Source organism: Planococcus citri, chromosome 3 (genome assembly GCF_950023065.1).
Source record: "Planococcus citri chromosome 3, ihPlaCitr1.1, whole genome shotgun sequence".
In the NCBI taxonomy this organism is placed as follows: Eukaryota; Metazoa; Arthropoda; class Insecta; order Hemiptera; family Pseudococcidae; genus Planococcus; species Planococcus citri.
Window position 1 is genome coordinate 17,769,907 of NC_088679.1, and position 27,131 is coordinate 17,797,037.

At 33.2% G+C, this 27,131-nt stretch overlaps 4 protein-coding genes across 5 annotated transcripts in view; 2 read left to right on the forward strand and 2 right to left on the reverse strand.

Annotated features, from left to right (window-relative positions):
• Eip63E (cyclin dependent kinase Eip63E) overlaps nt 1-27,131 on the forward strand; it is a 375,533-nt gene that overhangs the window by 311,564 nt on the left and 36,838 nt on the right. The window lies entirely within an intron of this gene.
• Nucleotides 3,320-5,283, forward strand: LOC135839795 (uncharacterized). Its single transcript, XM_065356000.1, has 2 exons — nt 3,320-3,403; nt 3,510-5,283. Exons 1-2 carry the CDS (start codon nt 3,362-3,364, stop codon nt 4,395-4,397), a joined length of 930 nt encoding a protein of 309 aa, XP_065212072.1. The 5' UTR covers nt 3,320-3,361; the 3' UTR covers nt 4,398-5,283.
• On the reverse strand, nt 19,549-21,121 carry LOC135839794 (uncharacterized). Its single transcript, XM_065355999.1, has 2 exons — nt 20,699-21,121; nt 19,549-20,603 (listed from the first exon to the last, which is right to left on the reverse strand). The coding sequence occupies exons 1-2, from the start codon at nt 20,747-20,749 to the stop codon at nt 19,716-19,718; spliced, it is 939 nt and encodes a 312-aa protein (XP_065212071.1). The 5' UTR covers nt 20,750-21,121; the 3' UTR covers nt 19,549-19,715.
• LOC135839791 (uncharacterized) lies at nt 24,649-26,689 on the reverse strand. Its single transcript, XM_065355995.1, has 2 exons — nt 26,562-26,689; nt 24,649-26,459 (listed from the first exon to the last, which is right to left on the reverse strand). Exons 1-2 carry the CDS (start codon nt 26,604-26,606, stop codon nt 24,747-24,749), a joined length of 1,758 nt encoding a protein of 585 aa, XP_065212067.1. The 5' UTR covers nt 26,607-26,689; the 3' UTR covers nt 24,649-24,746.

A 27,131-nucleotide genomic window follows, 5' to 3' on the forward strand; every position in this document is an offset into this window, starting at 1 on the left:
TAGTTGCCTATAATAAACGTTAAGGTATTCAATTTATCGGTTCGAATGCGTTATTCTACACCCTTTTTCTGGATGTCATCGTAATGCCATCTCCATAAACTATTTTGAATATTACCTTCAAAGGAAAAAAAAAATAATCAAATTAATTGACGCAAGCATTAATGCGTTTTTTCACATAATCGTTAGTTTTTTCATACGCCGCTGACTGCAAATACGTGTGTAAATTTTTCAACTTCTATGTAAATGAATGATACGTATGTCATTCAATTTACAAATGTGTATTCGAATATCAATCGTGTAATACGTGGTAAAGTTCAAAATGAGTGCAATTTTCATAGGCGGATTTCTTTGCATTTTCTCCGTAAGTACCTATCTAAGACACCATTTGAAAAACAATACGACTCTCTAAAAACCAGATTTCACGATTTTCCACTTCCACTCATTCTGATACTTTCTTTCGAGTAGATCTACATTTCCGATGGATCTCCAATCACAAATGCTGCCAAAGAAGCTACAATTTCAGATGATGCAAGCCTAGATTACACCTCGATGATTCGAATGTCAGAAATGATCAGCAATTTGATGACATCGAATGATCTCAGATCTGATGGCAAAAGAACTATTAGTGAATCTCTATGCAAATCGATGCTCATGATATTGAGTACTTTCAAGGCATCAGGGACATTAAGATCAGTCGTAACTGATACAAAACACCTGGCCAACGATCATGAAGCTCAACAAACCGTAATCAGAAAAATCACCACTTCTTTTCAGTCGTGTCAGTCGCACGAGGTCGTTAAAAATGATACCCAATCTATAGAGGAAATGTTTGAAAACACTATGAAAGAAAATCCAGATCCGCCGATCAATTCGCAGAATAACGATTTTAAAATTGATTCCTTACAAAAAAACAGTTTGAAATCAGATCACACAAATTTCTCGAGAAGTATAAGCGATGATCTTTACAAAGTCGAAGATTACATTCCGGATTTTGAGAACACAGATGAGTGGCCATTATTATCTGGTAAAAATTACAAGGGTCAGAAGGGTAAAATACATTATTTCCACTCGAACATGTATAATAATGCTCCCAAACGAAATTCTAAGAGAAATTTTGGCAAGGTCTCATTGAACGATGACATGTTCGATAAGTCATCTAAACCAGTTGCTTACGACGATAATATGGCGAGTAAAATTTTCCTATTTGATGGCCAATTCGGTGGTCAATCAATCGATCCGTCACTTGGGAGAAGTAAAGGTAGAGGTCAAAAAACACAATTTTTATTCAACGACGATCCATTTGCAGGCAACACGAATATACAAAATGAGTTTATAGCGAAAGAAAGAAGAGAATGGAATCACATAAAACACGTTCAAAAGGTTCAGGATGATATGGGTGCGTGAAGAACTCTTATTTGGGAGATCTACGATGTTGAATTTCTGTGATTTTTTTTTAGGTAATGTACACGCGTTAGTTTAGTTTTTTTCCATTGTCCGAATTTTTTTGTTTTTTCAATAAAAAATAGATGGGTAAATTTTTCTACTCATTTCTTATTTGTTTCTGTTTTTTCCTGCAAAAAATTCCTGTTACATTTTGGCAAAAAATATTTTTAATATGCGGTTTGAAAAAAAAGTTTCTGTTGGGTATGTGAAAATGAAACATCATTTTCTTGGGGCTCCCTGATTTTGTTAGAAAATTTTTCCATCAATTTTGTCAGGATGATGAGAAAGCTACTATTCTTTTTTTAACCATTCACCTAGTATTTAGAATTTTTGAGCTACATAGAAGTTTTCACTTCGCTTTAGAATGCTTTGTGAAATTTGAAGAGAAAGTCCAAATTAAATGTGATATAATTGTTTTTTTATGTTTTTTTATTGTTAAATGGAAACATTGGTATAATTTTTAAATGCGAATTTGTAAGTACATATTATGTACCTACTCAATTCTGTAAGTTCGATGGATTTTTGAAAGATTTTCAAATCACGTTTATATGTAGCCTGATTCGTAAAAAATAAAGCGATTGCAAACACCTCGAAAGTTATTTAAAAATGTGAAATATTGGAACAAAAATGGCGTTCAATGGAGCCTTAATATAATGTTATCGAATTTACACTTTTTAAGCATGAATAAAAAATTGAGACGTGTCAATTATTGTGCTTTGTTTTCAAACGATCTTTCCAAGAGAACCTTCCAAAATGCATTTTTAACCACAGAGGTTGATAGTATACATAAGTACCTACACCAAAAAATGAGCAACATTTTTCAATATTACACGGAAAAAATAAGTATGGATAATTTTTACTATTTCATACAGTAACCGGATCCCATTCAAAAATATTGTGATTTTTACTATGAGAATAGTAAATTTTACTATGAGAGTAATAAATGTTTACCTAATTCTAGATAAAATGTATTTTTTGGCTGAGTAAAAATCACTATTATTTTTGAATGGGATCCGGTTACTGTACTGAAATAGTAATTTTTATTAATTTTTTTTTTCAGTGTATAATTTCGATTAGCCTGCAAATTGAAGGGCTTCCTATGTTTAAAAAACTACCAAATGAATAGATAGTTTTTCGTGGAGTGTGTAACTTTTGTCATCACAATTTCTTACCCAGGAATAAAAATTAAAAATTTCATCAAAAATTTTGAGTTTCAAAAACTTCTAAAATTTTTAACCCCAGTAAAAAGGTTGCTATTACAAAATTTGTTTATTTTGACGAATTTCATCTAGGTATGTATCTACATTGTGCATATGTGACCGTTTTTTAAATTGAGATAATTATTTCTCAAAATCTGAATGTGTAGCCCCTTTCAATTTGTGACTTATATGCTTTGCTCAATAGAATAAATCTTTTCAGAGAATTGGTGGGGGGAGGGGGGTTCCTGATGATCATTTTTCACAATTCAACGTGCATTGAAAGTAAATGACTATCTTTGAATAATACCTACATACTTCACTCAACTTCAAAATGTAGAAGAGAATGCAGTAAACGAAAGTTCAAACAAAAAAATTGAAGTAGAAGCGCTACACCTAGTTGCGTTTATACCTAATAAACGTTATTCAATTTGTCTGTTCGAATGCGTTATTCCACACCATTTTGCTGGATGTCATCGTAATACCAGCTCCATAAATTATTTTGAATATTACCTTCAAAGGAAAAAAAATAAACAAATTAATTTACGCGAGCATTAATGCGTTTTTTCACATAATGGTTTGTTTTTTCATACGCCGCTGATTGCAAATACGTGTGTAAACTTTTCAACGTCCAGATATATAAATGAATGATACGTAAGTCATTCAATAATTTACTAATGTGTATTCGAATATCAATCGTGTAATACGTGGTAAAGTTCAAAATGAGTGCAATTTTTATAGGCGGATTTCTTTGCATTCTCTCCGTAAGTACCTATCTAAGACACCATTTGAAAAACAATGCGACTCTCTAAAAATCAAATTTCACGATTTTCCACGTCTTTACTCATTTTGGTACTTTCTTTCAAGTAGATCTATATTTCCGATGGATCACCAATCACAAATGCTGCCAAAGAAGCTCCAATTTCAGATGATGCAAGCTCAGATTACACCTCGATGATTCGAATGTCAGAAATTATCAGCAATGTGATGACATCGAATGATCTCAGATCTGATGACAAAAGGACTGTTAGTGAATCTCTGTGCAAATCGATGCTCATGATATTGAGTACTTTCAAGGCAGCAGGGACATTCAGATCAGACATGACTGAAACAAAACACCTGACCAACGATCATGAAGCTCAACAAACCATAATCAGAAAAATTTCCGCTACTTTTCAGTCGTGCCAGTCGCACGAGGTCATTAAAAATTATACCCAATCTATAAAAGAAATATTTGAAAGCACTATAAAAGAAAATCCAGATCTGCCGATAGATTTGCAGAATAACGATATTAAAATTGATTTGTTACAAAAAGACGGTTTGAAATCAGATCACACGAATTACTCGAGAAGTATCAGCGACGATCTCTACAAAGTCCAAGATGACACTCCGGATTTTGAGAACTTGGATGACAGACCGTCATTAGGAGAGAGAAACTCCAGGGGGCAGAAGAGTAAAATAGATTCTCCCAAACTAAATTCCAAGATAACTTTTGGCAGGTATTCGTTGAACGATAACAAGTTTGATAGGTCATCTAAACCAGTTGCTTATGACGATAATATGGCGAGTAAAATTTTCTTATTTGATAGCCAATTCGGTGGTCAATCGTTTGATCCGTTGTTTAAGGGAAGTAAGGGTAAAGGCCAAAAAACACAATTTTTATTCGATGACGAGCCATTTGCAGGCAATACAAATATACAAAATGAATTTATGGCCAAAGTAATGAGAGAATGGGCTACAAAAAAGGTTCAAGAATGATACGAATACGTGAGAAACTCGTATTAGAAGATTTATGTTGAATTTCTGTGATTTTTTTTAATTTGGGTAATGCATATACGTTGCTGTAAGTTTTTCCATTGTCCAAAATTTTTTGTTTTTTCAATAAAAAATTGATGGGTAAATTTTTCTACTCATTTCTTCTTTGGTTTTGTTTGTTTGTTGTTTTTTTTTAAATTACTTTTACATTTTGGCAACAAAAAAATGCATCATTTTGATATGCTATCTGAAAAAAATTTTCTGTTAAATACGTAAGAATATAACTTATTTTTTTTGGAGTCCCTGCTTTTGTTTGAAAATTTTTTCGTCAATTTTAATCAGGTTAATGAGAAATTTGTCGTCATTTATCAAAACCATTAACCCGTGAAAGCTGGGAAGAACTTCGCGTATTTAGCTTATTTGAGCAAGAAAAGTTCCACTTTTCAAAAAATGATTTGTGAAATTTGAAAAGAAAGTCCAAATTACATTTGATAAGTACATATTGTTTTTTATGTTTTTTTTCTGTTTTCATTTTTTAAATATTAAATGGAAATATTAGTAAGTAGATATAGTTTTTAAGCGTATAGTTGTACGCGATACCACCTCGAGTAGTAGTATGACTCAATGATGATTCAATTCTGTAAGTTCATTGGATTAATGTTTAAATGTAGCCCAATTCGTAAAGAACACAGCGAGTGTAAATATATGTATGTACTTCGAATATGTGAAATACTGAAACAAAAATGGCATTCAATGGTACCTGAATATTATACGAGTAATGTTATCACATTTAGTTGTACACTTTTTAAGCATGAATAAAAAAATTCCGACGAGATAATTGTGCTCAAATTTTTAGAGCTTCTCCCAAAGGAACCTCCCAAAATACATTTGTGACCACACAGGTTGGTAGTTCATTGAACACGTCAAAAAATAAGCAAACTTTTTCAACAGACTAATTTTTGATTAGCCTGCAAATTAAAGAGGCTACGAAAACAGATTATGAGAAAAAAGTATCAAATGTTGAAAAAATGACCAAATAAATGGATAGTTCGTCGAGAAGGGAGCCAATTTTGTCATCACACCGTCTCATCCAGGAATGAAAAAAAAAATTTTAATCAACTATTTCGAGTTTTTAAAACGTCTAAAATTTTCTATCTCGGGAAAAAAATTTCGGCTACAAAATTTGTTTGTTTTTTAATGAATTTCATTTATTTGGCCATTTTTTAAATTGAGATACTTACATTTCACAAAATCTGAAAGTGTAGCCCCTTCAATTTGAGACTTACGCTGATGCTTATTATTTTATTACTTACAGGTACACAAAAGATCATTTTATACCTACAGATAGGTATAGTTCGGAATCTCATTAAAAATAAGAACGTCAAGTGCTGCTAGGAAAAAGTCTTTCGCTCCCCTCTCCAAGTGTTCCAAATCAGAAAAATGGTACAAAATTACATGCTAAATGTGTACATGTTTAGATTCTAATCCTAATAATTTTATTATTTGTTCAATAATTTCCATCAGAAAAATTTATTCAATGGCTTACCCCTCCCCCTTCTTCCCTTTCTAAGGAAGTCAAAGTGAGTTGGGGGATCCCAGGGAAATTTTTCATGAAATAATTTGAGAGGAGTAGGATTGCCCTCATCGCTTAGGTGGTCATTCGCGTAATTTCCCCTTAAGAGAAGCTTCTGTATATGTTTCTATAATGGAGTCTGCGCTTCATTCCATATACTGTAAGTAGGGTAATGTGATAAACTCTGCTAAATTTATACGTGTGCTCATAGGATCCAAAATAACTGGAAGGATCCCCCTAACTATCATATGATAATACGATCAGATCATTCGTTCCCGCCAAATGATCTGTTTTCTGATGAATAATTTCTAAGCACGAAGTGGCGTTGGCAAGCCACAAACTTTACTTGGTCTTGTTACTCTGCAGTAACTTGTTCCTCGTCAAAACGATGATGTGTTAATTATTTCGACACAATGAATGTATAAGCGCAAATGGGGTTCTCCTCATTTGTCCTTCTTTTCATATTTGACCCATTTATAGCGTGGTAATTAGTGTTTCTCTGAACGTGTTAATCAATTATTATTAAATTCAGTTCTTTTGAATACACTTTGATTTTCTGGACATCAAAAGTATTTCTCGTCTATACAACGTACCTAGATAGATGTTCCTATCTACGCACCTGGTTTTGGAGAGTGCATTGAAAGAGGTAGGAAAAATGCATAGTGTCCAAGTAAGTTTAAGATAATTAGTTACAGTGGCGTCGCGATAAGTGAAAATTCAAGGGAAGAAAATTTTTGTTTCACTTATCGAGTTTTTCACATACAAAGGTTTCAGTTGGAGAATTTTTTTTTGGTCAATTTCACTTATCGAAGTTCAGGCAAAAAAAACGAAAAACATGAATTAAACAATAAAATTTTCCGATTTTCATTGATCATTTTCGAATTTAGTTTGATCAGCCAGTCTTGAAACAGCTCACAGATCATCCATGCCTTCTTGTTCGACACATAATCCATTGGAAACTATTTGACTTCAGCAAAACATCGAGGCTCTCTTTCACTTATAGAGGCTGAACGAGTCAGTACCTTTCAGTTGAAGAGGTATTTTCACTTATAGAGGTAAAACGCAGACAACATTTTCACTTGTAGAGGTAAACACGATAATTTTGGGATAAATCCTAGTTTCAGTTAACGAGGTAGCCTTTTTTCACTTATTGAGGTTGATTTACACGTAAAATTGGCCCAAGGTGAAGGGAAGGAGGTTTTTATTTCACTTATTGAGTTTTTTCACATATCGAGGTTTCACTTATCGCGACGCCACTGTATAAATGAATCATAATTAATTGAGATGGATAAAGTGGGTAATAATACACCTAGTATTAGTGGCTGTATAGGAGATACTTATTTTATCTCAAACAAAAGACATAATTTCACCATGTTTTAGTTAGATTCATCGTTGTTGTAGTCACACTCCTTTACAGGAGATAGCGTATATGTCCATCTATATTAGCTGGTATCTAGCGTATCTGATAGTTTCTTTCAGGGTCTTACAGGGAGAGTTGGCTGGTGAGTTTGTTGTTAACAGCTCCGATCGTTTCCTCCCTCTCATTGATCTGTCTTGGATTTTCCCCTGTACAGCTAGCATGAAAATACCGTTTTCTAGTAATTTTATGAGCTGAATACTTTAGCTTTCTAGTTTTGATATCTTCAACTACGACTTTCCGCTCCTCTCCTATTCTTGCTAATACTTCCTTGTTGGTAATGAAGTCCTTCCATGAGATTCGTAGTAGCCTTTGATAGCACCACATCTCAAAAGCAGATACTTTGTTCTCGCATTCTGCACTCATGGTCCATGTTTTGCAAGAATATTTCAGAACGGTCCATACGTAGCATCGCATAATTCTCTTCCTCAGATCTATACTTATCGTTCGATTTCCCAGCACATTGGCAAGGTTGTTGAAAGCGGTTTTTGCCATTCCAATCCGTGATTTAATTTCTGTATTATCTCTGCCATCATCGTTTATCAGTGCTCCAAGGTACCTGAATTGCTTTACATTTTCAATTTCTTGTGATCCGATGTTGATTTTGACCACTTTATCATCTCCTTTTGTAAATCTCATCACCTTAGTCTTGCCTGCATTTATACGTAGGTAATCATTTAAGGTAAAACTTGGGTGGTTGTGTGTAGATTAAACTTTACTCGATACAAGTGTGCACTCGTATTGAATTACTTAATAATAGTCTTAGTAATCCTTTATTATTTTGTATGTATCTCTTTCGGTATATCATTCAATAAACATATCGAATAGCATGAGTATAATTATGTTTTTATTTGGTGAAGAACTGATGTGCTTATGGTGAGTAAGATATTGCCGAAGTCTCCTATCTGAGCTAGTCAGGAACAACGAGAAAATATTCACTGCCTAGGGAATATTTCTTAGCTAACTACAGGGATAGATCATGCTGATATCTACTATCTCCCCGGATAATTCTTACCTTCACCATAACAAATTGATTTCAAAAAAATTGTTCTTTTCCATCATTTAATTTTTTTTCAATTTTGGAATCCTCCATAGTATAAAAGGGCTTCTGTTTTGAAAAAAAGGTTATTTAAAAAAATTCCGATACAGAAATGAAAAACTTTTTTGAAAAAAAGGTCTTAATTTATTTGTCTAGTTTTCCTAATTTTCTACAAATTTATAGGGCTCTAGATTGAAAGGCCAACGCAGCTTGCAGGACCGGCTAAAGTTTTTTCCCCCTAAAAGGGGTCACTTGGAAAAATTATAACGCCAAAATGCAGAATTTTGGGAACAATTGTGTTATTTCCCGTTTTTTTTTCGATTATCTTATTCAATGGAAAGGGGAGGGGCCCTCAACATAACTTTTGTTCAGATAGGAGAACATTTTTTTTAAAAAAAGAGGGAATTGGCCCTCCCCCCTCAGTGGATAAGAACTTTAAGGGGAGAGAAGTGAAAAATGTCGACCATGCTAAATTTCTTTTTCATAGTTTTCAGCGAGTAAAACGTGGAAAGGAAGGTGTGATACTAGGACATAATGATTTTTTGTATTATTATTTTTTTTTTTTTTGTGAAAATCTACTGACGATAAGTCTGTAGAAAGGCGATAAAAAAAAGGTAAATGAATAGGCAGTATATTACACATATACCTACCTAAAAAAAACTAATGTTGAATGATACCGCTGAAATAAATCATTCACCTGCTTAAATGTATGATACTTTATCCTCGAACTGATATCATCAAACTTAATACTCACTCCATCAATTTCTTTAAATATCGCCGTTAAAAGTAAAAAAAATTATTAAAATTAATTTACGCGAGTATTTATGTGTTTTTTCCCATAAATGTGCGCTTTTCGATACGCCGCCGCCGCTTTCTACACATTTAAAGTATTTCACATCTATACATATAAATGTATGATATTCAGTTCATTTCTCAAACAAGTACCTATTCGAATGCCTTCCGATTGTGTGAAAGAAACGTTCGAAATGAGTGCTATTTTCGTTGGTGGATTTTTCTTGATTTTTTCTGTAAGTACGAACCTATACGAACCTAAGATATTGTCTAGAAACGCAGTATGACTCGTAAAAAAAAAATCAATTAAACATTTCCAATTCCATTTTTCCAATAGATCTATATCGCTAATGGAGCTCCAGCTGCAGATGCTGGACTTTTTTCCTCGATGGTCGAGGTGTCAAAAATTGTAAGCAACGTGTTGACTTCGAATGATCTGGGAACTGAAGAAGAAAAGGTTGTTTATCGATCTCTGTACAAATCGCTGACCACTTCCGAAGGATCTGAGGATTTCAGATCAGTCATGGTCGAAATTGAAGATCTTTCCGACGACTCTACTTTTAATTCAAATACAAGTGGAAATACAAATTGCTCAGCAAATTTAGACAATGATGCTAGTATCGAGTTGCCAGAATATCGCTCGCTTGAAGGCGATTCGGAATCAGAAAATAAAAACTCATCGAGAAGTCTGGCTGATGAACTCGCCAAATTCGAAGATTATAATCCAGAATCCGAAAATTCTGATGAAGAGCCTGCCCAAATATGGTCAAGGCGTAAAAAAGGGAAAAAATACCACGATACTAGCAACTCCAATAATGCATCTAAACCGGTGAATATGAGTAGAATTTCAATGGATAATGAGATAGGTAAAGGGCCATCTAAACCCATTATTGAGGACGATATGGCCAGTAAAATCTTCTCATTTGATGGCCACGTGGGCTCTTCGTCCAGGTCCAATTCAGCTTCTAAGAAAAAGAAAGGCAAAAAGACACAATTCTTATTTGATGATAATCCATTCCATGGGAAACCTGAATTTGGTCCATTAACACGAGACCAGTAAATAAATTGGACAGAGTGAAAAAAATAATTTTTTTTTTGATCTTGAACAAAAAACAAAACATACACTGAAAAAAGTCACAGCTTGTTACAGAAAAAGAATTTAAAAACTCTACAATTTTTGTTATAAGCTATTTCTTTTTACAAAAATTGCAAAATTTAAAAAAAGTTCTGTTTTTATGAAATAATTTTCTTTATTTACAAACTACGCATCCAACTAGTAATTTATTAGCCAGGTTATAGTGATGTAAATTTCTTTGATTAATTAATTTGACTGCAATTCTGAGTTTTTTGCAGAAAAACTAAACCAAAAAAATCAAATCAGATTTTGAACCTATTTTTCTCTAAAGGTCATTTTATTTACGAGGGAAAGTTTCGAACTGGTACTCTTTGATTTGAACAAAATCATGTTAGATCGAAGGAAAATGTCCTAATTCATTTTTGAATTTTTGGCGAATTTTTAAAAATTTTGAAAATTTAAAAAATTGATTTAGGGGTGATTTTTGAACTTTTACGAGAAATGTGAATTTTTTTGGAGCGAAATGAACCAGTGTGAATAATTTCTTCAATTCAGTTCCCGAACATCAACTTTTACTAGTTTTGGGTCGTTCTGGAGCGCCTCCAGCGATTTTTCAATTTTCTTCAGAAGTTTCAAATCGCCCTGAAGAGGTCAAAAATGTCATATTGAGATTGTTTTTGGGTCAGATGGTTGTGTAGATACACCAGACGATATCTTTCTGGAAAAAATCGGCCGTTATGTACCTTTTTTGAAAATTTGATTTTTTCACTATTTCTGAAATTCACAACTTGGTCAAAAATTCACTTTATTGAACTTCCATTCTTGGAATTTCGCGGTAATTACCTGAAACTGTCTAGAAAGTGTCTAATAAGTACACCGACAAAAGTTGTAGATGCTCAGGGTTCATTTTTTGCCTTCCTACAGCAATTTGAAGTTTATAGAGAAAATTGAAAAATTTCTGGAGTCTCCAGAATGGCCTAAAATTGATAATTCTTGATGTGTGAGAGTTGAATTGAAGGATTTGGTTCCTGAAATTTTAGTTACGGGGGTTTTAGGACATGCTCTTCCGATCTACCTTGGTTTCGTTCAAATTTCAGACAGCCTGTTTAAAAGGTTCCCTCATTAGTATCATCCTATCCTCATCTCAATTTTCCCAAATCTACCATAAATAACATTCTCCCTTTTCCTGTGAAATATGTGCAAATCACAATTTTTTTTATATCAGTGTTGCATAATATCAAGTTATCATCATAGTGAATGTAATATTAACGTATATTACAGTGGTTTTTCCCCACAATCTGAGTGTTTTGTTTTTGCAACAAAAAATACATACATCAGAATTTTTAAAATAGGTATTATCGTTTATAATTTTTCGTTTTAAATTCATCCTTGTGTATTCTGTAAAAAATCATGTTACTTATTCAAAAAGTGCAAAAACGTCCTCTCTGATTTTATTCGTTGTCAATCCTTATACTTTTTATTCTGTTGGCGAGAGGGAAAAAAACTTGGTTTTGCACAAATATTTGTTTCAACTGTTGGTAGAACTCTACAAAAGCTACCCCCTCCCCCCTAATAACAAGCCATCAAACATTGAGCAAAAAAAATGAAAAAATTTTCGTATCATATGCATCAAAAAATGTTACAAATCATGCATCACACTGTTTTTCTAATTATGTACTTTGATTACAATTCGAGAGCTCATACGTCTGGAGCAACTTGAAATCAAAAAAAATTTCAGAACGGGGGAGGGGGGGTTCTGATGATCATTTTTCACAATTCAACGTGCATTTTACAGAAAATCCTAATCTTTGAATAATATTTCACGTAGCTTCAAAATGAAGAAGAGAATGAAGCAAACAAACGTTCAAAAAAAAATTGAGTAGTAGCGATTTAGGTACATAGTTGCCTATAATAAACGTTATTCAATTTATCTATTCGAATGTGTTATTCTACACTCTTTTGCTGTATGTCATCGTAATGCCAGCTCCATAAACTATTTTGAATATTGCCTTCAAAGGAAAAAAAGATAATCAAAGTAATTGACGCGAGCATTTATGCGTTTTTTCACATAATGGTTAGTTTTTTCATGCGCCGCTATTTTCCAACGTCTATATAAATGAATGATACGTATGTCATTCAATTTACAAATGTGTATTCGTATATCAATCGTGTAATACGTGGTAAAGTTCAAAATGAGTGCAATTTTTATAGGCGGATTTCTTTGCATTTTCTCCGTAAGTATACCTAAGTGCCTATCTAAGACACCATTTGAAAAACAATACGACTTTCTAAAAACCTTTCACGATTTTCCATTTCTTTACTCATTCTGGTACTTTCTTTCAAGTAGATCTACATTTCCGATGGATCTCCAATAACCAATGTTGTCGAAAAATCTCCAATTTCAAATGATGCAAGCTCAGATTACACCTCGATGATTCGAATGTCAGAAATTATCAGCAATGTTGTGACATCGAATGATCTCAGAACTGATGACAAAAGGACTGTTGATGAATCTCTGTGCAAATCGATGCTCATGATATTGAGTACTTTCAAGGCAGCAGGGACATTCAGATCAGACATGACTGAAACAAAACACCTGGCCAACGATCATGAAGCTCACCAAACCATAATCAGAAAAATTTCCACTATTTTTCAGTCGTGTCAGTCGCACGAGGGTATTAACAGGGCCGGATTAAGCCTCTTTGCGCTCCTAGGCGGAATTGAAATTTGCCGCCCTTTCAAAAAAAATCAAGTACCCCCCCCCCCAACTTTTATCAACATACCTATAAGAATAAACAGGGCTCTTCTTTGATCGGGCCCTCTAGAATGATCACATCCGGGGCAAACTGTCCTTTTTGACGCCCTCTCAACAACCCTGCTCCTCCAGAAATCTAACAATAATTTCCATAAAATTCCAATAGGTAGGTATTTCTGGAAACACGCATAAATGGTCTGAACGAAGCGAGGTCGAAAGCACTCAAAATAACAAAGTTCACAATCCCTCAGAAGTGAAAAAACATCATTTTTAATCTGAGAAGTCAATTTTTCTACCCTCAAGACTCAACTTTTGTTTAGAGAAAAGAAAAATAATATGCCCGAGCGAAGCGAGGGCAAAAGCTTTTGAAATTTTGAATTTTTATGATTATTCAAAATACCAATTTAGCAGTAGCACTACTATTGAACACCTAATAGTACAAGAATTTAAAAAAATTTAAATTCGTGACGATTTTCGCGACTTTTTTGTAATTTTTGTTGAAAATCGATTTACAAGTTAAGATAATCGCAAAAATCGCCAGGAAAGCTCTTCAGAATTTGCCGCCCCTGAAAATTTGCCGCCCTAGGCAACTGCCTAGGTTGCCTGTGCGTAAATACGGCCCTGGGTATTAATAATTATACCCAATCTGTAAAGGAAACGTTTGAAAACACTATAAAAGAAAATCTAGATCTGCCGATCAATTCGCAGAATAACGATTTTAAAATTAATTCGTTACAAAAAGGCAATTTGGAATCAGATCACACGTATTTTTCGAGAAGCATAAGCGATGATTTCGTAGAACACATTCCGGATTCTGAGAACTTAGAAAAGTGGCTAGCATCAGATGATGAAAGGGCCAAGGGTAAGAAGGGTAAAGTATCGTTTTTCCACGCGACAACGTACAATAGTTTACCTAAACGAAAATCGAAGAAAACTTTTGGCAAGGTCTCGGTCAACGTTGACATGTTTGATAAGTCATCTAAACCAGTTGATTATGACGATAAAATGGCGAGTAAAATTTTCTTATTTGATGGCCAAATCGGCGGTGAATCATTCGAACATTCGGTTGGGAAAAGTAAAGGTAAAGGCCAAAAAACGCAATTTTTATTCGACGACGATCCATTTGCAGGGAACACGAACATACAAAATGAGTTTTTGGGGAAAGAAATTAGAGCATGGGCTCGCAAAAAAAAGCTTCAGGAGGATGATATAATAAATACGTGAAAAACTCTTATTATAGGAGATTTATGTTGAATTAATGTAATTTTTTATTTAGGTAATGAATGTGTTTTTTCCATTGTCCAAAATTGTTTGTTTTTTCAATAAAAAATAGATGGGTGTGTTTTTTTTAACCATTTCTTCTTCGTTGTTTTTTTTTCTTTAAAAAATTTCCCTTACGTTTTGGCTAAAAAATATATTTACTTGTAATATGCTATCTGAAGAAAAAAAGTTTCTGTTGAGTAGGTATGTATGTGAAAATGTGACATAATTTTTCTTTGGCACCCTAATTTTGTTAGAAAATTTATTCGTCAATTTTATCATAGATTGATGAGAAAGTTATAATTATTTTTCCAACCATTCACTTTTGAAAGGAAGGAAGAACTAACATTTGAGCAAGAAATTTTCACTTTGTTTTAAAGTTCAAATTAATTAAGTATATGTGATTATATCCTTTTTTTTTTAAATATTAAATGAAAATATTGGTACAGTTTTCAAGTGTCGAATTGTAAATACTAAGCAGGTACTTAATTCTGTAAGTTCAATGGATTTTTGAGAGATTTTCAAATTACGTTCAAATTTAGCCTATTTCGTAAGGAATAAAGCGAGTGTGAATGCCTCGATACCTACATCAAAAAATTAGCAAAATTTTCAATATGAGGTTTTCATTATCTTGCAAGTTGAATGGGCTATAATTCAAATCACAGAATAAATTCCAAATATGAATGATCATTTTGTATACTTACAGATACTCCGTAATTTCATTAAAAATAGGAGCTCAAGTCCTGCTAGAAAACCTTCCGCTTCCCCCCTCCCCCTCAAGTGTTCGAAATCAGAAAAATTTTACAAAACTAGAATGTTTAGGTGTTTAGATTCTCATTCTGATATTTGTTCAATTTTCATCAGAAAGGTTTATTCAATAGCTTAGACTCTCCCTTCCCTTTCTAAAGAAGTCAATGTGATTTGTAGGACCCTGGGGATTTTTTTATGAAAATGAGATTAGGTATTTAGAAATGTCTGTCTCATGTCCAGTAATGAAAATTTTCAAAAAATTGTTCTTTTCCATAATTTATTTATTTTTTTTCAATTTTGGGATCCTCCAAATAAAAGGGTTAATTTATTGGAAAAAAATGGTTATTTAAAAGAATTCTGACACAGAAATGAAAAACTCTTGAAAAAAAAACGATTTTAATTACATATTTTAATTTTTCTTGATTTTATTTAAACTTTTAGCTTGCATGATCAGCTGAACTTCTTTCTCCAAAAAGCCAAAAAGGGACAATTTGGAGAAATTCTAACGCAAAAATGACTTCCCATTTTTTTGACTTTTATACAATGGTGAGAGGAGGGGTTCTCGGCATGAATTTTATTCAGATTGGAGAAAAATAAAAATATGGAATTGCCCCCCCCCCCCTGGATAACAACTTCAAGGGGTCGTTAATTTATTTGATTTTTTTAATTTTCTTCAAATTTTTAGGACTCTAGATTGAAAGGCCAACATAGTTTGCAGGATCAACTCAAATTTTTTCTCCAAAAAGGGATTATTTGGAGGAAATTCTGACGCAAAAATGGAGATTTTAGGGATTAGTTGTGTTCTTCTCCATTTTTTTACTTCTTTTTTGAATCCAGAGGGGGAGGGAGGCTATCAGCATGGCTTTCCTTCAGATGAAACAAAAATAAAAATAGGAAATTATATTGTTCTCTTCCCTGGGTAACAACTTTGAGGAGAGAAGAGTAAAAAATGGTAACCTTGCAAAATTAGCTAGCACCTTTGAGTCATTTTTGTAAATTAAGGACTGGTTTGTGAAAGTTTGGGTAAAATAATAGAACAATAATATAGAGACCTAAATAAAAATTCGTTAGATTAGAAAAATTTTTAAAATTACATATTAAAGTAGATATTCTTACCTTTGAATATGAAAATTCCAACACAGATTTAAAAACTGAATTTCTCAATGATTCGTATAAGAAAAATAAAACTCATACAAATTTATGCTCTTCCTCCCTTTGCTTGAAAATTTGATTTTGATATTTTTTTTATAGCTTTAATGAAATTTCTACTGGTGATTTTCACTGCTAAAATATAATTTTTCATTTGAAATTTGAACATTTTAAATGTTCTTTGCGTTTATGTGAAGTGCATCACTCGATTTCATGATTTTTATAATTTTATTTGTTATCTGAAGTATATGATTTTTTTTTAACGAATTTTTTATATCTTAAACACTCGAAAAAATCTAACAAGATAATCATTTTTTAGACAATATCAACTATATTTTCAATTGATTTTTTTTTTGTTGGAATTTTCGTGACAGAACAATTTTTTACTAATTGATGAATAATTCATTGAAGTTTTTTCACGACTTTCTCAAAACCATGTTTATAATAAGTCGAGGGTGTTTTTTTGATCTTGCAAAATTTAAAGGCAAAAAAAAAGTAAAATATTCCTCTTTTTTAACAAAATTCTTTACGAGTAAGTAGTTTTATAGATTTTTTTTAGCACAAAACCGACTATTTCGAGACAAACAGAACTCTACGAATTCGCGAATGATCCAAGAAGAGGCACAAAGCATGAATGGTACCAAATTTAAACTAAATCGACTATACAAGTTAAACGAACACATCTATTTTATAATTTCGTTGACGAAAGCATCGCAGATATCAAAGACAAAGAGGGGGCACTCTCAATGGTTTTCGGCGAACAAATACTTATCATAAGTGTCTATAAATTGGTGAAAAAGATAAGCTAAAAAAAATTTGAAATAAAAATAGAAAAAATGAAAGGAAAACGAAATAGTTGAAATAGATATTTTATTTATTTAAATAACCCATCGATCTAATGTCGTCGAGATGAAAACTCCATCATCTGGTTTCAATAGAGCCGCCAAAGAAAAAAATAAAATTTTCGTATTATATTAATGTGCTAGTGGTTTTTTTTAACTTAAATTGTCGTCTCTTTGATGTACCGCTAACTGCGTAAGTATGGGAAACATTACGCGATATTATAAATATATGTATAATGTGCTTACGAATTCAATATTTAGTATTCTGGTGCCTGGTGTGTAATACATAGAGATGTGTAAAATGAGTATAAATTTTGTTTGCGGATTCCTGTGTGTTTTTTCTGTAAGTACAGAACTCTGAAATATCATTCAAAATGTTAGATACGTTTCTTAAAACTGAATTTTCATAATTTCTGTTTCTATTATTCATTTATCAACAGATCTACATCATCGATGCAATTCCATTAACGAATGTTGTCGAACAAGTTCCAACAACTGATACTGATGATCTTCTCTGCAGATCTCAAATTTCAAAAATTATAGACCATTTGATGACATCGAATGAATTGGGAACTGAACAAAAAAACACAGTTGACGAATCTCTCTGCGAATCGATGCTCATGATGCTAAAAACTTCCAAAGGAGCTGATTCTTTCAAATCAGTAATGACTGAAATCAAACAACTTGTCAGTGATCCTGAAGCTGAACACATCATCAGTCAGATTTCCACCACCGTTCAGTTGTGTCAGTCACTCAAAAATACTGAAAATAATGTAGGAGTTTTCCCTACAGGATCTAATGACTTGAGGAAAATGGCGCCGGATTCAAACACAGCAGAAAATTCTGACTCGTCAGCAAATTTTGATAGAGATTTTCAACAAAACGACAAAACACTACATCATATCAATGTGTCGAGAGATCTAACAGGACTTGATGAATTCGAAGGTCTTATACCAGAAGATGAAAATATCACTGATAAAGACGATTACAAAAGAAAGATAATGGGCAAGGGGACAAAAGTGCATTTCTTACCAACTTTCGGGGGTGGTAAAAAACCCACACAAGATGCTGGACTTACAAAAGGTTTAGGCAAAAAATTTTTCTTGTTTGATAACGGGCCATCTAAACATATAGCTGATGATATTTTGGGCAGGAAGATTTTCTTATTTAATGGCAACTTGAAAGAGTCAACTGATACTACTGCTAAGAAAAATGATGGTGAAAAAAAGCATTTCTTATTCGACAAAAATCCGTTTGCTGAAAAACAGAGAATCGACAGGCAGATGATTGATTTTAGGAACTGGAACGTACAAGACCAAAACAAAGATACGGGTGTTGAAATGGAGTAAATGTGCAATTGTTCAATATATATAATAATCTTCAGAGATTAATGCTCAATTTTAATGATTTTCATTTTTATATATTGTACATATAATTCATTACTAAACGAACCTATACTTATTTATTAACAAACAAATGCAACTTACGTTTGTGCAGTTTACAGTTTTCTCTTTATTTCTCATTCAAGGAGATACCACAAATAGAAAATTTTAAAGTTTGATTTTCAAAATGAAAAAAAAGCAAGGAATTTTTTCAAATAGGTATTTCAATTTTTTGGAAGGTGGGAGGTGGGGGTGGGGGGTTGAACTCGTCGTTTTCTTTTAATTTGTATATCACCAAAGAAAAAAATCAAAATTTTTCAACAAAGGAGAATGGGGGCGTCAAATTTTTTTTTCTATTTTTTTCTTTCAATTGTACCATTTAAGGTACTTTTTTCGAAAATCAGAATTTTCAAACAAATGTGAGAATGAATACAAAATTTTAGTGAATAAAAAATTGACAAAAGTGCTAAAATACATTTTTTGATTTTTGTCAAGTTTCTTATAAAAATCTTGAGCTAAAAATGGAGAAAAACATCTCGCCAAACTGACCTACAAAGCGGAAATTTGGTTAGTATGTATCATATTTTTGACCTCCCCCTCCCCTCCCATGGACTGAAAACGGTTTCAAACGATTTAGAGCTCTGAATAATTTTGAAGAAAATTAAGAAAAAATTTTTAAAATGGAAATTCGTATTTCTTTTTTTGGAAGTTTTTTATTCCTGTGTTGGAATTTTTTTGAATGACCCCTTTTTCAAATAATTGGACCTTTTGTATCGTGTGGCTCCCAAAATTGAAATTCATCAAAAAATAATCAAATTTTGTGACAGCAACTTTTTTCCCAAAAATTTAAAATTTCATAAATTTTTGGAACTCAAAATTGTTTAGGTATGAAAATTTCGTGACAAAATTTACTCCCTTTTCGACAAACTATCCAATCCATCTATTTCGTCATTTCTTCACATGAGAAATTTTTTTCTAATAATCTTGTCGTAGTCTCTTCAATTTGCAAGCTAACCAAAAAGTTGTATTGAACTATTTTGCTCATTTTTTGATGTAATGCATTTGAGAGGTTCCTTTGGAATGAGCGTAAGTATATGAAAACAAAGCACAATAACTCGTCGCAATTTTTTATTATGCTTAAAAAGTGCACATGTGATAACATTATATATTATTTAGGTACAATTTTCATAAATTTATCAATCTAACGCTAATTGGTATCTCCTCGAATAGGAAATTTTAAAAAATTACAAAATTGAGCATTAATCTTTAAAGGTTATTATTGAACAGTTAATCATTTATTCCATACCTATCCATACCCGTATCTTTGTTTTGGTCTTGTACATTCCAGTTGCTAATTTCGATTTTCTGACTTTTAGCAAACGGATCATTGTCGAATAAGAAATGCTTTTTTTCTCCATTATTTTTCTTAGCAGTAGTATCAGTTGACTCTTTCAAGTTGCCATTAAATAAGAAAATCTTTCTGCCCATAATATCATTAGCTACATGTTTAGGTGTCCCGTTATCAAACAAGAATAATTTTTTGCCTAATTTTTTTGTGGCATCTTGTTTGATTTTTTTACCCATCTCGTCTGTATCCTTACCCATTATTTTTCTTATGTAATCGTGTCTATCGTTGATATTTTCATCGCCTGGAACAAAACCATCGAATTCGTCAAGACCTAGAGTATCTCTCGACACATTGATATGTACTGTTTTGTCGTTTTCTAGAAAATTGACAAGCATATCTCTATCAAAATTTGCTGATAAATCAGAATTTTCTGCAGTGTTTGAATCCAGCGCTATTTTCCCTGAGTTATCAGATCCTGTAGGGAAAACTCCTTCGTCATTTTCAGTAACTTTGAACGACTGACATAACTGGACAGTAGTGGAAATTTTGCTGATGATGTGTTCAGATTCAGGATCATTGACAAGTTGTTTGATTTCAGTCATTACTGATTTGAAACCATCCGCTCCTTTGGAAGTTTTTACCATCGTGAGCATCGATTCGCAGAGAGATTCGTCAACTGTGGTATTTTCTTCAGTTCTCAGTTCATTCGATGTCATCAAATGGTCTATAATTTTTGAAATTTGAGATCTCAACAGAAGATCATCAGCATCAGTGGTTGGAACTTGTTCGACAACGTTCGTTAATGGAATTGCATCGGTGGTGTAGATCTGTTGATAGATAGAAAATAGAATAGAAATGATGAAAAATCAATTTCAAGGAAGGGATCTAACATTTTGAATTTGTACTTCAGAGTTGTACTTACAAAAAAAGCGCACAGCAATCCGAAAACAAAATTTTTACTCATTTTACACATTTTTTTTGTATGTACTGTACTCGTATTACACACCAGGCACCGGAATACTTGATACTGAATTCGCTAGTACATTACACGTGTATTTATATTATCGAGGAAAATTTCCCATACGCGGTTGATGGCGCATCAAAAAACCGACAATTCGAGTTTGAAAAACCCGCACGCTCATTAATATATAATATGAATTTTTTTTTTCTTTGGCGGCTCTATTCAAACCAGATGACGGACTTTTTCGCATTTTTTTCAAAAAAAAAAAAATGATAATAATAATTATAAAAATAACAAAAAACCAGCGAAAAAACAGAATAAGCAGGACTCGTAAACACCCCATGATCCCATTTCTAACCAAATATTCAATTCTTCACCTCCTTTAAAAATGGCCTCCAATTTCTAAAAATTGTTTCATTAATTTTTTTTCAGACTGGTATAAAAAAAAAACCAAGTATTTGAGTGAATTTGACTTTTTGTTTATTTAGGAAACAATTCCATTGCTCCTACTTCAAAATTCACGTACTTAAATTGAGTTTCAAATGACTTGATCTCCATGTGCCTATTTAAACTTTCCTTCAGAGGCAGACTGGACTATGATGTTGACTGGCGATCACCATGGGACTTCCTTTAGACCTGAATTTTCGCAAGTTTTTGCCCTCGCTTCGCTCGGGTCTGTTTGCTTTTCTTTTATTTCGAAATTAAAATTTTTAATTATAATTGAAATCCTAAAATTGTGCAGTCAAAAAAAAATATATTTATCACCTCTCAAAATGTGAATTTTTGAAAGCTTAGCTTTTGCCCTCGCTTCGTTTAGGCCTCTTGTGTTTTTTTCTTCAAATTGAACTTTTAAAAAAATATATCATTTCAATTTTTAGAAATATTAATGCTAAAAAACACACTTCTCGCCTGAAAAAACATAGTTTTTTTTACTTCTTGAAACAAGCTTTTGTCCTCGTTTCACTCGGGTCTGTTTGCTTTTCGTTTTCAAAATTCAAATTTTTGAAAACTCATCATTTAAATTCTTACATTTTTTATCAAAAGAAAAAAACAAATTTTCATATCATTGTTTTTTTACTTCTCATGTTAAAGTACCTTTCAGACACTGGAAAAGAAGACTTACTTCAGTTATATAACAAAATTTGGACTTCTGATTCCTTTCCAAAAATATGGAGAACTGCAACAATCATTCCAATATTAAAACCTGATAAAACCCCAAATCTTGCATCTAGTTATCACGCCATCTCCTCAACTTCAGTTCCTTGTAAAATACTTGAAAAAACGGTTATTAAACGTCTTCATTGGTATATTGATTCCTAAAACTCTCTTAGCATTTATCAGAGTGGTTTCAGAAAGAAAAGATCTACCCTAGACCACCTCTTTAGTCTCCAAACAGAAATTAGTTCAGCCTTCCAGAATAAAGAAAGTGTTCTTTCAATCTTTTTTGATCTTGAAAAGGCATTTGATAAAGCCTGGCGTTATAAAATTCTCCAAAAATTACATTCCATTGAAATTAGAGGACATTTAGCCTACTTTATTCAAAATTTCTTAACAAACCGTACTTTTAGAGTGAGAGTTAACAATACATACTCGGAATTTTTTGAAATTGAAAATGGAGTCCCCCAAGGTTCAGTTCTTAGCACAGTTTTATTTATACTTTTGATTGGTGACATTTCCAATGTTGTTTCTAGACCCATTTCTCTGAGAATCGTTGCTGATGATATAAACATTTCCTTTCGTTCAAATAATATTCATTTAGCTCTTCATGTAATCAAAGAAACCCTGAATCATGGGCAGATTCTAATGGTCTAACCTTCTCTGAGTCAAAAACCCACTGCATACTTTTCACCAAAAAAAAAATAAGATTCCTCCAGATCTCATTCTCAACTTCAAAGGACACTCTGTAGAATTCAAAACCACTACTAAATTTCTTGGCTTAACTTTTGATAGAAAACTAAATTGGACTCCTCATTTCCTAAAAGTAAAATCAGATCTCATGAAACGCCTGAATCTGTTGAAAATAATCAAAAATGCTAAGTATAATCCTTCTCGCAAACTTTTACTTCACTTATATAAACCTCTAATTCGTAGTAAAATTGAGTATGGAAGCCCATGTTTTGCAAATATCTCAAATAAAACTTGAAATATCCTAAAAAGAATTCAAAATTCAGCCCTAAGGATCTGTATAGGAGCCCTCTATTCCTCTCCAATAGATAGCATTTATTGTGAAGCAGCAGAATTGCCCCCAGATTTTAGAAGAACTCTCATAACAAACAAATTCATCTCAAATGCATCCACCAACCCTTCCCATCCACTCCAAAACTCAATTAACCCACCGAACCCCCAAAATTTTGACCATATAGAAGGAGGAACCCATTTCTAATTTCATCACAATGTTGAATGATCTTCAAATCAATCCTAAAACTCTCATCTAAAAACCAATATTATACCCCCCTTGGCTTCTAAAGCCTCCTCAAGTCAATCTAATTAACTACTCAAAAAATAGCCACTCTCCATTAGTAATAAAACAGGACTATCTTGAACTGTTATCAGAATACAAAAATTCAATCTTTGCTTCACAGATGGATCAAAAATACCAACACTTCACACAGGATATGCCTTCGTCTCTATAAATGATAGAATTTCAAATTTTAAAATCCATAACTGTTCTTCAATCTACACTGCCGAACTCACAGCTATTTTCCACTGTCTCTGTGATATACTCACTTATGAATCAGAAAATAAGTCCTTCTTAATTCAAAGTGATTCCCTCAGCTCACTAACTGCTATCCAAAATATTTTTTCCGATCACCTTCTAATTCAAAATATTCATAAAACTCTATTTCACTTACAAAATTCAAACTTCTTCATACAGTTTATGCATGTACCCAGCCACGTTGGAATCTTAGGAAATGAAATTGTCGATATTAATGCAAAATCTGCCACCACCCGTTCTCCTCTTATATTTCTCACAGCTGACGACCTCAAATCTATCTTCACCCAAAGCACACTTAAGAAATGGCGAGACTTTTGGTCCCTCCAAACCACAAACAAGCTCTTTCAACATAAACAATCAGTCCATCCTTGGAAAAACCTCTCCCACTTAAACAGACTTAAAGAAATCATTATAACCAGATTGAGAATTGGCCACACAAAAATCACACACAATAACCTCTATGAAAAGGCCCCAAAACCTACATGTCAGTTCTGCCTGTCAGAACTTATATCTGTCCAACACTTACTATTTCACTGTCCCTTCTTACATCAGCACAGACTATCCCTTCAAATAGATGAATGATCCCTATTCATACCATCGACCTTTTAGTTAACCTAGACGACTACTCCAATGCAAACTAAGGCCACTGGTTATGTCGCCAACTCTGTGGATGTAAAATTAGAAACAAACGCATTTGCGCATGTCTCAGGAATTGGTGCTTGTGAACAGTAAACGGAAACACCACTAGCACCCCCACTTCCACCCCTAATCCACTGACAACAAAATACACACACACGTTTCCTGAGACATGCGCACATGCGTTTGTTTCTAATTTGAAATCCACAGAGTTGGCGACATAACCAGTGGGATAATTTTGCGTATGAGTAGCCGTCTAGGTTAACTAAAAGGTCGATGATTCATACCAGACGACCCTTCTGAAATTAAAAATTCTTAGACCTAATTAAAAAACTTGACCTTACCAACTCCATTTAAATCTCACACGACGACGGGTGTAATAATCAAGTAATTACAAACACCAAAAAAACCTGAATTTTTGAAATCTTTTGCCCTTACTTCACCCGGGTCAATTCCTTCCTATCTCTCAACTAAAGAAAATTTCTGTTTGAAATTTCCAAAAATTTAAAATATGAAAATAACATTTTTTCAATGAATCTTATTTAATTTGAGTATAATTTCAATTGGATAAATTGTAATTTTATCTTTTACTTGTATTTAATCTTTATAACTCGTCATCAAAATTGGTATCTTTCTCTGATACCAGTTGGTAAATTTTCAGTCAGCCTTCCCACCATTAAGAACAGAACCTCGAGCAGTAGTCGACACCTGTTGAAGGTTCTCCACATCTCGTGTCAAGTCTTCAAGAATGGATTCATGTCCAAAAAATGTATCCAAACTCTCACAATACTGCATATAGGATCGCCGCACTTGATGCACAACATTCCAGTAAATTCTGTCTCCTCGTTGTACGAAAAATGTTAAATTGGGTCTCAATAGGAGAATATTTTCTTTTGAAATGCGCAATATTTTATTGATGAGGCATAAAGGTGTATTACGATCATCTAGAACATCGCTAGAAAATAATCCAGAACCAGAGAGTCCAGGTGGTGACGGTATCGATGAACTTTTCATCGAGTTTGCACGAAGTTCTCTTCTAATTTCTAGAATATCGTTTTTCGCTGCTGTAAGTGCGAGTTGACAACAGAGGAGTGACTTGAGAGCTTGAACGTACGGGACGTACATTTCAGGAAGTAAATTCGAATACAAAACTAAACGCATGTCAGAGGTTGCCTTCCAGGTATCCATGTGCGATAATTTGACCGTTTTACGAAGTAAATACTGAAAAGGATCGGCCTCTGATAATATAGCAGTTGATAAGAGATTGAATGATTTGGAGGCGATGTAAGGTCTTAGAAGCTGAAGACGAGATTCGATTTCATCTTTTATCGTTGAAGCTGAAATTATGTCATGTGTATTTGAAGCAGTTGTTGAATCATTTGATGGAGAAAAGGGCAATTCGATGTTATCATCTTTGGTGGGAGTATCATTTCTAGCATTGTTATTAAGCTGAGGCATTTTCGAATTGAGATTAGGAGTTGGTGCATTTTGAGAAGAACTCGAACGATGAGCAGTGGTCGATATACGTCGAAGTATATCCATATCACGTTTCATATCATCCAAAATGGAATCGTCTTTAAAAACCGAACTCAGGCTAAAGCTGTACCAAATGTAAGGCCACCACGTCTGGCGAGAGTATCTGTTCAATTGTTCTTCCGTTTGTTGATGATAATCTTTCAAACGTGCTCTCCAATAAGGAATATTTTTTTTTGGAATGCTCAGTAATTTCCTGAGAAGCTCTAAAGGTGTATCAGGATCGAAGAATATTTCTTTAGAAAATAATCCCGAACCGGATAGTTCAAATGGCGATGATACACTAGATGGTATGGGGAAATTATATGTCTTAGAGTTCGCTTGATGTTCACTCTGAATATCTAAAATATCGATTTTAGCGCTTGTAAGAGCAATTTCACAATTAAGAATCGAGTTCAGAGCTTGCACGTATGGAATATACAGTTCTGGAAGCATATTCGAATTTAAAACAAACTTCACATCTGAGATCGCTGTCAAAATATCTTGAAATGGTAACTTGTACGTTTTACGAACTAAATACTTGAATGGGTTAGGTTCTGATAACACGTCAGCAGATAGAAGATCGAATGATGTGGGTGAGATTTGAGATTGTAGGAGCAAGAGGTGTGATTCGATTTCATCCTTTGTCGATGGAGTTGAAGGAATTTCCTCTGATGTAGTTTTAGACTCGATGTTGGGGTCGCTGGTAGGTGTTTTGATGCTGATGTCGTTATTGGGTTGAGCGACTTCTGGTTCGGCATTAGGGGCTTCTATATTGATTGGAGTATTTGAAGACGGATGATCCGAACTCACATTCGTCAAGTCTGATTCTGCTGTTGCAAATAGAACGAAAGCGAACTGAAAATTTTCCAAATGAAATAGTAGTTTTCGTATAGTCATGCATTGGCTATGGCTTAGATAAGAGAAAAAAGTTTTGCTTTAGGTAGGTAATTTACTTACCCCGATAAGAACTGTGGATATCCAGTGTGATGAGTCAACCCCCATGATTGTGACGTTTTAGGTATCTTTTTTGCATAACGAATTAAACGTTTTCTGGACCAATTTATTGTCGCAGGATGTATGTTTCATTTGACGCCATTCACCTTGATATTTTTACGTCGTAAAATATTGGCAAGTTGAAATTATTATTTTTTTTTTATTGACTCATTCTGCCATGCCAGTACATTTATGATGAATTTGAAGATCGACTGAATTTGAAACGTTTGCCGCAATTTATGAGCGTATTGTTTTTTAGACTGCGCTGTCATCTTTTTTCGTTGAAAAAAAAATTCACCCAGAAAAATACGTTTCAAAGCGGAAAGGAAGTTCACGGTTGGGAAAATAATGCTTTAAAATTCAGGAAAAATCACAATTTCTTTATAATCTTGACAACAAAAAACCATTTTTTTGCGACAAAAAGCCTACTTTCAATTTTATTCTCACTTTCTGAAAATTTTAGCCACAACAACAGTTTTTTTTTTTATTTTTAAAAAAGTAAGAAAAAACTTTTATGGCAAAATTTTGCCAAAA